The sequence below is a fragment of the Heptranchias perlo genome, chromosome 20 (genome assembly GCF_035084215.1).
Source record: "Heptranchias perlo isolate sHepPer1 chromosome 20, sHepPer1.hap1, whole genome shotgun sequence".
NCBI lineage: Eukaryota > Metazoa > Chordata > Chondrichthyes > Hexanchiformes > Hexanchidae > Heptranchias > Heptranchias perlo.
In genome coordinates this window covers 44,881,752-44,896,924 of record NC_090344.1, presented here as the reverse complement: position 1 = coordinate 44,896,924, position 15,173 = coordinate 44,881,752, and the positions used below count along the sequence as shown (strand labels likewise).

The window sequence follows — 15,173 nt, the reverse complement described above, 5'->3', positions numbered from 1 at the left end:
GAGCATCAATAGAAACTCAGCATTACTGAACCAAGCAGTGGATTTACACAGCCCATGTTTGCAGTTTAAATTTGTTATCTATAATTATTACCAATATATTTCTGCTGTGGTGGAAGTCAGAGGAGGTGTTCAGCCAGCTACATCAGCAGATCTATATTTTTTGTAAACAATAATATCCCCAAGCTTCAAGCTCGACAGCACAACTGAAGCGCTGTACCTGAAACTACATCGGCCAATAAAGCTCTGCTATCTCAGACCTGAATCAGAAATTCAGATCATTAATAAATAGACCGAGCGTCGTAACCCCTAAATAACCGGGGGGGGGGAGGGGAAGCGGGGGGGGGGGGGTCTGCCTCCATAAATCTACCCCCGGGATGAAATGATTACAGGACATCAAACAGGAAGAGGGCAAATGTTTGAAACAAAAAATTAAGAAAAATGAGGAGCAGTGACACAGCAATAGAATCGTTTGGAACAGATGAAGCTGACCTTGCCGATGGACTGAAACAGCCAGCAATCATTGACCAGTGAGTTCGAACTGTGGTCACAGCTCGCCCTGTTCTTAGATTATTAAAACATGGATAACTTTTTTTTTCAAAATAAGAAATGATACAAAGAAACAATCACAAGAACATACACATCGGATGAACACAACATTTGATACACTTTTCATTTGCGGTAGACTTATGCACTCAGCTTTGTGCAGCGGCCTAGCAAATGACTTGAAAAATATAGACAGACAGACAGACAGACTAAAATAAAACTGATAACCAGTCACTCTAGTTGACTGTATTTCAATTTAAAGATGGTTAGATGAAGGATGACTTACATGCTTGCCTTCTGTTTTATGGTTCTCAGCCCTCCCTTTTGCTGATTCTGCGACTGAAACCCTCCCATTCTCAAACTTTTGTCTTTGGTCGCAGATGTGCCTGTGACATTCAGACAAGCGCACAGACGGCCAAATGCTGCAGTGCAAATTGATTGCTCAGGACTCCCGGCTGCTGAACTCTTTGCCAGATCCCCATCCAATCACATGCCATCAGCATCGCCCCCAGTCAACAACGCACATAACTGGGCAGTAAAGCACAATGGATTTTAAGTCACTCGTAAGGAATTGGAGGGTCTGCGGGACTTAGCTGCGAGGTAAAACGGATCCAGATGACAGCAGTCTTTCCGAAAGGCACTTGTTCCCAAAAAGCTGCTGCTGCTTCAAATAAGTAAAGGGACTCTCCGGTTCATTCCAGGGCCTTCTATTCTCCTTCCGAGGGATGTTTGCTTGCAATGATGTGTTTGTTTTCTTTCTGATGATGGTGTGGCTCCACCTCGATGTGGAAAATGGGCTCTCCCGGAGATAAATGAACCGCATTCCTACACATACATGCAAGGAACAGGCAGCACTGTCGTGTGGACCGAGTGCAAGTGGAACAGGCTGAGTGAAGTGCATAATTAGTAGATTGCTTTACAAAGTCCTCGGCCAAGCTGAGTGGAATTCAGGACCCTGTTATTGAGCACTGCTTTTTTTTAAATGAAGGCAGTGCGCAGTCTTTGTAAATCTCCAGCCCAGCCCTGGCTATTATTACACATTGAAAGCTCCTGTGTGCCAGAGAACAACATGTAAAATTAAATGATGTTGGCATTTTTTTAATTGAGAAATGTCGGCCAAGGGCCAAAGCCTCTGATGCAGGACACTGGGTTAAATTGCAAGATCTTTACTAGGTCTTATTGCTGTGGGGTCATTTTGCTGGTACTGAGAAAGTCAAAGCTGGGAGTTATCTTTGCCATGCTAATTGATTTCAATGCAGCCAATCTAAAAAGGGGTCACTGTACATTTAAGATACATGGCTGTTAAAGAGGGATTAAACTCTAATAAGTTTAACCCTGATACATACTTGGGGACTGGAAAATACCAACCTGTTGAAAGCACCCTGTGTTGTGAGCCAATGTTCACTTGGAACTGGATGGAAATTGTCCAAATGCTTTTCATATAAGGGCACTTTCATTCCATTTGGGTTGGGTTCGAACCCATGCCCCAGAGGTGAAAGGTCATTCCTCCAGTGATGTAGCACTTGAGAAATACTTGGCTAAGAGGTGGATCAGTATATGCATCCATGCAATCGCACGAACACACTAACCCAGTCGCTGCATAACGTCATTCCCATAGTAGAATGCTTTGGATGGGTACTTGGGAGTAGTGAAAGGCTCATTGTACAGGCCCAGCTGTCTGACGCATTGTTCAGACATTCTATGGGAGGCACTTTTCTTCAGTATTGGCACGAAACACAAATCACTTTGAAATGACTGGCACGGAGGATTATAAAGTTGCAGTGCAGTTGGATTGTAAATTACACAAGAAGGAGGAAGGCAGATAATGAACAGAAGGTCTGTGTTTGTGTGTATCCAGGAAAGTACCACAGATGGGATGCCATCTGTTAGTAATGTAAGGCCAACAGAATCCACAGTAACTCCGGGTGGACCATTTCTGGTTCATTCACGAAAAGGCAGATTGGTTCGCGTGTACCTGTCCCTTTAATAAAGTGTTGTTGTGCCAACACAGAATGTCGACATGCACGTCTTTTTAATTGCCAGCCTCCTGCAATAGTTTTCGAATGTCCTAACAGGTGATGGGCAAAATGCTGTGGTTAGAATTGGATTCACAAGTTTCAGTATTTGTATTTTTAATATCTGCTAATCGACCATGTTGGGGGGAGTCTGGTATCGACCATGTGTCTATTTTCACTGATTGGGGGGTGGGGTGGGGGGGTCTAATGATAGTTTTGAAATCATTTCATATTTCATCTTTGAAAGCCCATTGGCTCTGAGGCCACTTGCTGCCGAGATGGATGTATTTCGCTGGGAATTGATGACAAGTTGAGGCCTCTTCATAATGCTGGAATTGCGTGCCATTCATACTCCTTTGTTGAGATCAAAAGACAGAGCACGCCTGCATTTTGAAATTGATTAGCGCTGCTATGGCAGTGAGTTGAAGATGTTTGCACCATTTGGAGTATTATGACTTACATAGTCAAAATGGCAGCCATTCTGCCCCAGCAATGATACACAAAAGGCCAATGAGATGGATGATCAGTTGTGGGATCATAGAATGGTTACAGTATAGAAAGAGGCCGCTCAGCCCATCGAGCCCGTGCCAGCTTTTTGCAAGAGCAATCCAGTTAGTCCCATTGCCCTGCTCTTTCCCCTTAGCCCTGCAAATTTTTTCCCTTCAAGTTTTTATCCAATTCCTTTTTGAAAGCCACGATTGAATCTGCTTCCACCACCCTTTCAGGCAGCGCATTCCAGATCAAAATTTTTTCCTCATGTCGCCTTTGGTTCTTTTGCCAATCACTTTAAATCTGTGTCCTCTGGTTCTTCCACCAATTAGAACAGTTTCTCTTTATTTACTTTATCTCAACCCTTCATGATTTTGAACACTTCTATCAAATCTCCTCTCAACCTTCTCTGCTCTAAGGAGAAAAACCCCAGCTTCTCCAGTCTATTCACATAACTGAAGTCCCTTATCTCTGGAATCATTCTGGTAAATCTTTTCTGCACCCTCTCTAAGGCCTTCACACCCTTCCTAAAGTGCGTGCCCAGAATTGGACACAATACTCCAGTTGTGGCCGAACCAGTGTTTTATAAAGGTTCAGCAATGCTTTTGTACTCTATACCTCTATTTATAAAGCCCAGGACCCCGTATGCTTTTTTAACCACTTTCTCAACCTGTCCTGCCACCTTCAAAGATTTGTGGACACGTACCCCCAGGTCTCTCTGTTCCTGCACCCCCTTTAGAATTGCACCATTTAGTTTATATTGCCTCTCCTCATTCTTCCTGCCAAAATGTATCACTTCACACTTCTCTGCGTTAAATTTCATCTGCCATGTGTCCACCCATTCCACCAGCCTGACTATATCCTCTTGAATTCTGTACCTGTCCTCCTCACTGTTTACTACACTTCCGAGTTTTGTGTCATCTGCAAATTTTGAAATCGTGCCCTGTACGCCCAAGTCCAAGTCATCAATATATATCAAAAAAACAGTGCTGCTAGTACCGACCCCTGGGGGACACGACCGTATACCTTCCTCCAGTCTGAAAAACAACCATTCACCCTACTCTCCACTTCCTGTCACTTAGCCAATCTCGTATCCATGCTGCCACTTCCCCTTTTATTCCATGGGCTTCAATTTTGCTGACAAGCCTATTATGTGGCACTTTATTAAATGCTTTTTGAAAGTCCATATGCACCACATCAACCACATTGCCCTTATCAACCCTCTCTGTTACCCCATCAAAAAACTCAATCAAGTTAGTTAATCACAATTTGCCTTAAACAAATCCGTGCTGACTTTCTTTTATTAATCCACACTTGTCCAAGTGACTATTAATTATGTCCTGGATTATCGTTTCTAAAAGCCTCCCCACCATTGAGGTTAAACTGACTGGCCTGTAGTTGCTGGGATTATTCTTACACCCTTTTTTGAACAAGGGTGTAACATTTCCAATTCTCCATTCCTCTGGCACCATTCCCATACCTAAGGAAGATTGGAAGATTATGGTCGGCACCTCTGCAATTTCCACCCTTAATTCCCTCAGCAACCCAGGATGCATCCCATCCGAACCGGGTGACTTATCGACTTTAAGTACACCCAGCCTTTCTAGTACCTCCTCTTTATCAATTTTTAGCCCATCCAGCATCTCAACTATCTCTTTTACTGTGACTTTGCCAGCGTCTTCTTCCTTGGTAAAGACAAATGCAAAATACTCATTTAGTACCTCAGCCATGCCCTCTGCCTCCATGCGTAGATCTCCTTTTTGGTCCCTAATTGGCCCCACCCCTCCTGTTACTATCTCTTTACTATTTATATGTCTATTGAAGATTTTTGGATTGCCTTTTATGTTAGCCGCCAGTCTATCTCATATTTCTCTCTCTGCCTCTCTTATTTCCCTTTTCACTTCTCCTCTGTACTTTCTATATTCAGCCTGGTTCTCACTTGTATTATCAACCTGACATCTGTCATACACCCCCTTTCTCTGCTTCATCTCACTCTCTATCTCTTTTGTCATCCAGGGAGCTCTGGTTTTGGTTGCCCTACCTTTCCTCCTCGTGGGAATGTACCTAGAATGTACCCGAACCATCTCCTCTTTAAAGGCCGCCCATTGATTGATTACAGTTTTGCCTGCCTATCTTTGATTCCAATTTATCCGGGCCAGATCCGTTCTCAACCCACTGAAATTGGCCCTCCTCCAATTAAGTATTTTTACTCTAGATTGCTCCTTGTCCTTTTCCATAACTAATCTAAACTTTAAGATACTATGATCACTGTTCCCTAAATGTTCCCCCACTGATACTCCACTTGACCCACATCATTCCCCAGAACCAGATCCAGCAATGCCTCCTTCCTCGTTGGGCCGGGAACATACTGATCAGGAAAGTTCTCCTGAACACACTTCAGAAATTTTTCCCCCTCTTTGCCCTTTACACTATTACTATCCCAGTCGATATTAGGATAGCTGAAGTCCCTCATTATCACTATTCTATAGTTCTTGCACCGCTCTGTAATTTCCCTGCAAATTTGTTCCTCTATATCCTTCCCACTAGTTGGTGGCCTGTAGAATAGACCCAGGAGTGTAATGGCACCTCTATTGTTTCTAAACTCGAACCAAATAGATGGGGTCTAGGTTTGTAGGAGTGCTTTTATTTCAGTAGATACCCAGTCTGATCCAGGACAGCAGGTCCCAGGTCAGCATGCTTCAAGAAAGAATACTGCAGAAGATCAGACAACAGGAAAACTCATCCAAAGCAACTTAGCGCTCCATGTACAATAAATATTCTCCATTGAAAAAATAGGCCCAGGGTAAGAGAGGAAGAAGAGTGAACTTGTATTTATATAGTGCCTTTCATGTCTTCAGAACGTCCCAAAGTACTTCACAGTCAACAAAGCAACTTTGAAGTGCAATTTTGCAGGCAACCAATTTGCATGCAGCAAGGTCCCACCAACAGCAATGAAAGTATGTGCTGGCACTTTGGAATAAATCATCACAAAGGCCGATGAAAATGAATTTGCTCCTCAATTCATTTTCATCGGCCTTTGTGAAACCTAGACCCCATCTGGTGTACGGTGTTCAGTTCTGGGCATCCCACCTCAGGAAGGATATATTGGCCTTGGAGTGGGAGCAGCGCAGATTCACCAGAATGATACTGGGGCTTAGAGGGTTAAATTATGAGGACAGGTTGCACAGGCCAGGCTTGTATTCCCTTGAATATCGAAGATTAAGGGGTGATCTAATTGAAGTGTTTAAGATGGTCAAATGGTTTGCAAGGGTAGATAGGGAGAAACGATTTCCTTAGGTGGGGGAGTCCAGAACAAGGGTGTTGAAGAGTTATCAGGCAAGCTCGTTTTCTTTGGATAACCAAGAACAACCTGCTGAGAAATCATTTTTCATTTGAAGTCAATGGAAATAGAATCGGGGAGAGATGTGAAACAGACTGCTGACTTGCTATCACCCGTCTTACACTGTTGCACAAAATCAGGAGCTACCCCCTTAAAACATCTGGTTATACAATTCACGACCTTGTTCTGCCTCTTATACATATTATATTCTGCCTTTTGTTCCTTTTAACCCAGTGAACCAGTTTCATATTAATACGACTCATTAAGCACAATGTGCGTGCTCTCTCACATTCCCCACCCCCCCACTGTCCTGCAAGAGATGTTCCTGACGGTGGGAAGGATTTCACAGCTCAGGAAGGAAAGTCTGAGCAAAGTGCTGAGTGTCTTACAGCAGAAAAATCAGGAGCTGATGTGGCGCCTGGTATTTTTATTTTAAAACCAAGCACGGATCATTTTTAGCTTATGGCGGGGAGTAAGGAGGGAGGTCCATTTTTTTCTTGGGAATTGACTGGTGCAGTTAATCCACTGTTTCATACTCATGCGTTTGATGCTGCAAGAGCTGCGAGTTGTGGGTCTTTTATACTTTGTGAGCTGGCCTTTCATTTTGCTGCCACTCCCCTATGAGTTATCCTTCCACAGGATTGACGGCCTGATACATTCCAAGGCACGGAGCTCTTCCCCTCTTGGAGGCGAAGTGGTCATGAACCGGGATTTATTTCCAATGGCTCTTACGTTGCGTTTCTGCTACAAAGACGGGCCCGATGGGAAGCATGCTTTCTGCCGGCCAATTCCACGTGGCAGCAGTGGACAGGTCACTCTGCTGGACCACCTGCCCCCTCCACCTCAGCCGAAGGTGAAGGGTGACAAGAGGTCTCGTGAGTGGAGTGCAGCAGAAATAGAATTTATTTTTAAAAATTGTAAAATATATTCAGCTTTTGATTACAGCTCTTCTGCCGCAGAATATGTACAAAATTAATCTTGAGAAATTTTTACAGGTGGTTTATTTAAAAATAGAACTAAAAAAAGACCTAGAACAGCAGAGTGCTTTTTAATTGTTGGTGCTCTGAGGATAAAAGACAATTAAATTTGTTATATTCAAATTGTTTAAAATGTCATATTAGATACTGAAATCCTGACACAGTTCCCCGTTTAACAGCCTTCTCCCCAATGTGGCGGGGCGGGAGGGGAGTTGGTAAAGCATATTTATAGATCTGTAGCTGCTGTTGCAGGTCAAGTATTGACGCTCTGAAATGCTGTCGTCACTCTGACTCTGCAATGGGACTGCATGTGTTTACTTGTGGCTGACAGCACAAGCTGTGCAGCCAAAGTAAAGGTGAAGCTTTGGCTCGTTCCTGTTCTCTTATTTACTGCATCATAATACAGAGCTGTCTAAAATAATGGAAAACCACAAAGAACTCAAATTAGCTACCACCGTCAGGAATGGTCAAGATCTTTCTGAGAGCTCAGGAAGAAGTGTTTGGGTGGCCGTGCCTTCAGCTATCTCGGCCCCACACTCTAGAAATCCCCCCCCTGAAACCATTCTGCTTCTTCACCTCCCTCTCCTCCTTTAAAACCTGCCTTAATCCCTGCCTCTCACTGCTCCGAGTACCTCATGTCGCCTGTGGGATCGTTTAGGTCCATCTGAGAGGGCAGACGGGGCCTCGGTTTAACGTCTCATCTGAAAAACGGCACCTCCGACAGTGCAGCTCTCCCTCGGTACTGCACTGGAGCGCCAGCCCTCCCTCGGTACTGCGCCGGAGAGCCAGCCCTCCCCCGTTACTGCGCCGGAGCGCCAGCCCTCCCTCGGTACTGCGCCGGAGCGCCAGCCCTCCCTCGGCACTGCGCCGGAGCGCCAGCCCTCCCTCGTTACTGCGCCGGAGCGCCAGCCCTCCCTCGGTACTGCGCCGGAGCACCAGCCCTCCCTCGGTACTGCGCCGGAGCGCCAGCCCTCCCTCGTTACTGCGCCGGAGCGCCAGCCCTCCCTCGTTACTGCGCCGGAGCGCCAGCCCTCCCTCGGTACTGCGCCGGAGCGCCAGCCCTCCCTTGGTACTGCGCCGGAGCGCCAGCCCTCCCTCGGTACTGCGCCGGAGAGCCAGCCCTCCCTCGGTACTGCGCCGGAACGCCAGCCCTCCCCCGTTACTGTGCCGGAGCGCCAGCCCTCCCTCGGTACTGCGCCGAAGCACCAGCCCTCCCTCGGTACTGCACTGGAGCGCCAGCCCTCCCTCGGTAATGCGCCGGAGCGCCAGCCCTCCCTCGGTACTGCGCCGGAGCGCCAGCCCTCCCTCGGTACTGCGCCGGAGCGCCAGCCCTCCCTCGGTACTGCGCCGGAGCGCCAGCCCTCCCTCGGTAATGCGCCGGAGCGCCAGCCCTCCCTCGGTACTGCGCCGGAGCGCCAGCCCTCCCCCGTTACTGCGCCGGAGCGCCAGCCCTCCCTCGTTACTGCGCCGAAGCGCCAGCCCTCCCTCGGTACTGCGCCGGAGCGCCAGCCCTCCCCCGTTACTGCGCCGGAGCGCCAGCCCTCCCTCGTTACTGCACTGGAGCGCCAGCCCTCCCTCGTTACTGCACTGGAGCGTCAGCCCTCCCTCGGTACTGCGCCGGAGCGCCAGCCCTCCCCCGTTACTGCGCCGGAGCGCCAGCCCTCCCTCGTTACTGCGCCGAAGCGCCAGCCCTCCCTCGGTACTGCGCCGGAGCGCCAGCCCTCCCCCGTTACTGCGCTGGAGCGCCAGCCCTCCCTCGTTACTGCACTGGAGCGCCAGCCCTCCCTCGGTACTGCGCCGGAGTGCCAGCCCTCCCCTGTTACTGCGCCGGAGCGCCAGCCCTCCCTCGTTACTGCGCCGAAGCGCCAGCCCTCCCTCGGTACTGCGCCGGAGGGCCAGCCCTCCCCCGTTACTGCGCCGGAGCGCCAGCCCTCCCTCGGTACTGCGCCGAAGCGCCAGCCCTCCCTCGTTACTGCGCCGGAGCGCCAGCCCTCTCTCGTTACTGCACTGGAGTGTCAGGCGTGATTAGGTGCTCATGTTTCTGGAACTTGAACTCACGACCTTCTGACTCAGAGGTGAGAGTTCTACCACTGAGCCACGGTTAGATTCTGATGGCTTAAGAGCTCATCATCCTGCTCCCCTGATCCCTTTGTTCCTCTGAGCAATTGTTGTATAAACTTTGAACATTTGTAAAGTTCTTGGGTTTAAAAGTTAAAAACGCTGCAATATCCCCGTTTTAATTTTTTTGTTACTAATTAACTGGTATCGCCACAGTTCATGAAAGTTACCCACACGTTTCACTCTGTCTAACCAAGGCCATGAAAACTCCCAGACCTTCCAGACTTCCGTAAAATGCTGTGTCAAACCCAAAACATCAAGGCCATTTTCCTTTTTTTGTTATGGTGTAAAATAATCAGCACAGTTTAGTTGATGCAGCCCCAGTTTTGTCACACTGTTCAGATTATAATCAGCACACTTAAAGGGACAACAGGGATGCCAGCTGCACAGTGTTTAAAAAAAAGAAATCGGGTTTAATTTATAGGCCTGCGCAGAATGAAAAGCAGCAACCAAATCACAGTCCCGCAGACTCATAGAAAAAGCTGCACTGAGTCGACAAGTTGGATAAGCAGAAACTCATACAGCCACTTCAGAATACTTCACTCAACTAAGAAAGTGACAGGTCGACTTACCCAATACCGGACGATGTTTTTTTAAAGTGTGTGTCTATGCTCTCATCTTTGTTCCAAAAAAAGTAAGCAAGGGCTACTTCAGACAGAAAATTGCCAAGTATGGCTGCCACCAAGAGCTCCCAGCATGTAGCATATGAGCTGGCTTCCAGTGCCTGCCAGAGCCACAGACAGTCATAATTAACTAGAAAAACAGAAGGCTTTCGAGCTCCGAGTCTGTGCTATGGAAAAAATTAACTGTGCATGAATGAGCACGGAGCACAGAACTGTGCAACTACAGCGGTAATTTTTAAACATTGAACTCCCAAAAGTGAGTACTATTATCTTCTTGGGTCTGCCGGTTCCCTTTGCAATTATTAACAGTCTAAGTTATACTTTAGCCTCTACTTTTTGTATATGATTGTCAACACATGTGAAATATCTGAGCAGGCCCAAGTCCCAGTTAACTTTGACGTGCCAGACTTAACCTGAGGAAAACTGACTTCCAGATAAGAAACTTTGGCCCAGCAAGACTTTCCTCTACTCTCTGACTCAACCATTGTACAAGTCAACTCGATCTTGACCAAGCCCAATATGTCTGTCTCCATTGGCAGATGATTCCAAACATTTGCCATTCTTTTATTAAAAAAAATTCCTGTTAAGGTGCTTCCTTTTGTTTGAATGTCAACCGAGAGCAATTAATAGGGAGTGATGGGAGCAATGGTTGCTTCATCAAAGACTCGGTACCGACACGATGGGCCGAATGGCCTTCTTCAGTGCTGTAAACTGCTATGGTTCTATAAATACACTCTGGGCAGTGATTTCAGACCTCTCATGAAAAGTATATGTGATATCTCAACACACGAAAAGGAATAATGTGCAGGGCTGTGGGGAAAGAGCAGGGGAGTGGCTCTAATTGGATTGCTTGTTCAAAGAGCCAGCACAGACATGATGGGCCGAATGGCCTCCTTCTGTACTGTATGATTCTGTACTGTAGAAACAAAAGGAAGTGCCTCCAGCCAAACTGTTCCAGTACAACTACAACACTGGCATCTACCCGACAATGTGGAAAATTGCCCAGGCATGTCCTGTCCACAAAAAGCAGGACAAATCCAATCCGGCCAATTACCGCCCCATCAGCCTACTCTCAATCATCAGCAAAGTGATGGAAGGTGTCGTCGACAGTGCTATCAAGCGGCACTTACTCACCAATAACCTGCTCACCGATGCTCAGTTTGGGTTCCGCCAGGACCACTCGTCTCCAGACCTCATTACAGCCTTGGTCCAAACATGGAAAAAAGAGCTGAATTCCAGAGGTGAGGTGAGAGTGACTGCCCTTGACATCAAGGCAGCATTTGACCGAGTGTGGCACCAAGGAGCCCCAGTAAAATTGAAGTCAATGGGAATCAGGGGGAAAACTCTCCAGTGGCTGGAGTCATACCTAGAACAAAGGAAGATGGTAGTGGTTGTTGGAGGCCAATCATCTCAGCCCCAGGACATTGCTGCAGGAGTTCCTCAGGCCCAACCATCTTCAGCTGCCTCACGAATGACCTTCCCTCCATCATAAGGTCAGAAATGGGGATGTTCGCTGATGATTGCACAGTGTTCAGTTCCATTCGCAACCCCTCATTTAATGAAGCAGTCCGTGCCCGCATACAGCAAGACTTGGATAACATCTAGGCTTGGGCTGATAAGTGGCAAGTAACATTCGCGCCAGACAAGTGCCAGGCAACGACCATTTCCAACAAGACAGAGTCTAATCACCTCCCCTTGACATTCAATGGTATTACCAGCGCCGAATCCCCCACAATCAACATCCTGGGGGTCACCATTGACCAGAAACTTAATTGGACCAGCCACATAAATATTGTGGCTACAACAGCAGGTCAGAGGCTGGGTATTCTGCGGCGAGTGACTCAACTCCTGACTCCCCAAAGCCTTTCCACCATCTACAAGGCACAAGTTAGGAGTGTGATGGAATTCTTTCCACTTGCCTGGATGACTGCAGCTCCAAAAGCACTCAAGAAACTCGACACCATCCAGGCGGCTTGATTGGCACCCTATCCACCACCCTAAACATTCACTCCCTTCACCACCGGCGCACTGAGACTGCAGTGTGTACCATCCACAGGATGCACTGCAGCAACTCGCCAAGGCTTCTTCGACAGCACCTCCCAAACTCACGACCTCTACCACCGAGAATGACAAGAGCAGCAGGCACACCATCACCTGCACATTCCCCTCCAAGTCACACACCATCCCGTCGCTGGGTCAAAATCCTGGAACTCCCTCCCTAACAGCACTGTGGGAGAACCTTCACCACTCGGACTGCTGCGGTTCAAGAAGGTGGCTCATCACCACCTTCTCAAGGGCAATTAGGGATGGGCAACAAATGCCGGCCTTGCCAGCGACGCCCACATCCCATGAACGAAAAAAAAATGATTCTACACTGTGAACTGCACTGCAGCAGGCCAAGCGTTAAGATATAATAAATGACCTGTCCAGTGCAAGCCCAAACAGCTCTCCGTGTTTAATACAGTCGTGCCGAAACAAATCCCCAACTCAGCAACTCTGGTGCACAGCGTAAGCAGGAGAGGAGACGGTTTCTTCAGCCTGATAGGAAAATACAATAAATAACCTCCAATTGCTTGGAGTGCATCTGTTGCAGATTCATGGTAGGTGCCAGGTCGCAGCCATGGTGGAAACAGATCGTTTGGTTTTGTTTTCAAGGCAGCAAAGGCAGGACAGGAGATTGTGAGACATAAATCGGGGGAAGAGGGTCCAATAACTGGGGGCAGGTAGCACAGTCGATATTTTCACTCTTTTAAAGGGGCGGCAACTCACTGGGTAAGGGGGATTTGAGGGCGAAGATGAGCCCAGTGCTGTTTTTTTATTACTAACTAATCAGTGCTTAGTAGAGTCCCTCATCTCCAAATTAAAAAGAATTGACTTTTCAATATACTTGTTCACTGCGATGCTCCTTCAGCAGCCCGTACAACTGATACAATTAGAGTGATGTCAGGCAGGAAATCCCCTTTATCCTGCTCACTCTACCGCACTGGGCCAGCGTGTCTGCTGAGGGACGGATCATGGCGAATTTTCCATTTGTTTTTTTTTTGCTGAGTGTTCACCAGTGCTTGGGTTCTTGTCCACAAGCCTAGGGAAGAGAAATTCCCTGTTCTGTGCAGCCAGTGCACTGGAGGGAAATCTCACTCAAGCAGCTCCACTCCACAGCTGGCCCTCTGAAGTGGATGCCTTTTCAGCTTCACCGAGGGGTTCTGCAAATGAAGGTTATTGAAAGAATGGTCCTAGAAGAAGGAGCAGCTAATCTGCAACCCTCATCCATGCTTTTGTTACAACCAGATTCAACTATTTCAACGCTCTCCTGGCCAGCCGCCATAAACTTGAGCTCGTCCAAAACTTTGCTGCCTGATTCCTACCTCATAAGAACATAAGAACATAAGAACCTCGCACCATGTCCTGTTCACCCATCACCCCCTGTGCTCGCTGACCTACATTGGCTGCCGGTCCGGCAACGCCTCGATTTTAAAATTCTCATCCTTGTTTTCAAATCCCTCCATGGCCTCACCCCTCCCTCCTCCAGCTCTACAACCCTCCGAGATCTCTGCGCTCCTCCAATTCCATCGCTCCACCATTGGCCGTGCCTTCAGCTGCCTAGGCCTTAAGCTCTGGAAGTCCCTCCCTAAACCTCTCCGCCTCTCTCCCTCTCTCTCCTCTAAGATGCTCCTTAAAACATGCCACTTTGACCAAGCTTTTGGTCACCTGTCCTAATATCTCCTTATGTGGTTCAGTGTCAAATTTTGTTTGATTATCGCTCCTGTGAAGCACCTTGGGACATTTTACATCTGCAAATTTTTCATCTGCAAATTCGTGCATTTGTTTGTGTGACTTGCTCTTTTGCGTTTATCTAGAAGCAACACTGTTACATTCTTATTCATATTGTCTGTTGTTGCTCCTTTTCAGGTTGTGATACTTTCATTGCTCCTTCCAGGTAGTTGCACCAATCGGGCTTGAATTACCCAGCTTTCTGACATATTACCCCGTGGACAAGCCTCCTGACAGTGTTTATGGGCTGCCCCACTCAGCTCATAAAGCTTTTCAAATAAGCTACCTAACATGACTTCCAAGTCCTGAGTATTATTAACACTTAGTGCCGCTGTTCAAATTGTTTGCATTCTACAGCTCAATTTACCAGATTTTTGTCATTTGTACCCATTAAAAACTCCTTTAAGAAGTGTGAACAGAGCATCGTTACAGGTGCATTGCAATTGAATACGTTTCTGTTGCTTCCTTTATCGAATTGATGTCGCACAACAAAATCAGCTGTAGCACATCAGGAACATTTGTGATTTCAATTAACGATCATTAACCCAAATAAAAATGGTTTTAAACCCTTTTCGACAACGACTAAACAATATGCTGGTGATGATTGGACTCTTCCCCATTCGGGTAATTCATCACTACAATGTTTCGGTCAAGGAATCTACCTGAACTGGACCTTACAGTGCTATGGCTGAGAGATGCATATGCTTTTGATGAAGTCACGTGTTCAGCTAATGTGGATGGTAAAGCAATCAGTCTAACTGCAATTAATACTCTGAGTGCTGTCAAGTACAGGCCTTGCTGCTAGCTTCTTGGAATCTGACTGAGATGCTTTTAATTTGCTTCAGCAAAAGTAGCTTGCGTCAAGAGTTACATAACGTCTACTGCACAGAAACAGGCTCTTCGGCCCAACTCGTCTATGCTAGTGTTTATACTCCATACGAGCCTCCTCTCACTCTAATTACGCTGCCCCATATCCCTCTATTCCTTTCTCCCTCATATATGCATCAAGCTTCCCTTTAAATGCATCTGCTTCTACCACTCCATGTGACAGCAGGTTCCACATTCTCCCCACTCTCTGAGTCAAGAAATTCCTCCTCAATGCTTCATTTGACCTGTTAGTGGCTCTCTTATACTTATGCCTCTTTGTTCTGGACTCACGAACAAGAGCATCTCGAGAAACAAACTCTCTATGGAGAACGATAGATGCCCAAGTTTGATCACCAGACTGTAACGTCACCTGACACCCCTTCCTCGTGCTGCTCATTTCTCAGTCTCAATCGTCCTTCTACGGAGAAAC

At 47.2% G+C, this 15,173-nt stretch overlaps 1 protein-coding gene across 2 annotated transcripts in view; it reads right to left on the bottom strand.

Moving 5' to 3' along the window:
• tacc1 (transforming, acidic coiled-coil containing protein 1) overlaps positions 1-1,294 on the bottom strand; it is a 145,282-nt gene extending 143,988 nt beyond the window's left edge. The window contains exon 1 of one of the 2 annotated variants that reach the window (XM_068001195.1): positions 830-1,294. In XM_068001195.1, the coding sequence (XP_067857296.1) occupies positions 830-897 (68 nt within the window). In that variant the 5' untranslated portion in view covers positions 898-1,294. The remainder of the gene's footprint in view (positions 1-829) is intronic. The other variant, XM_068001199.1, reaches the window with a different exon arrangement.
• Positions 1,295-15,173: the final 13,879 nt, after the last annotated feature.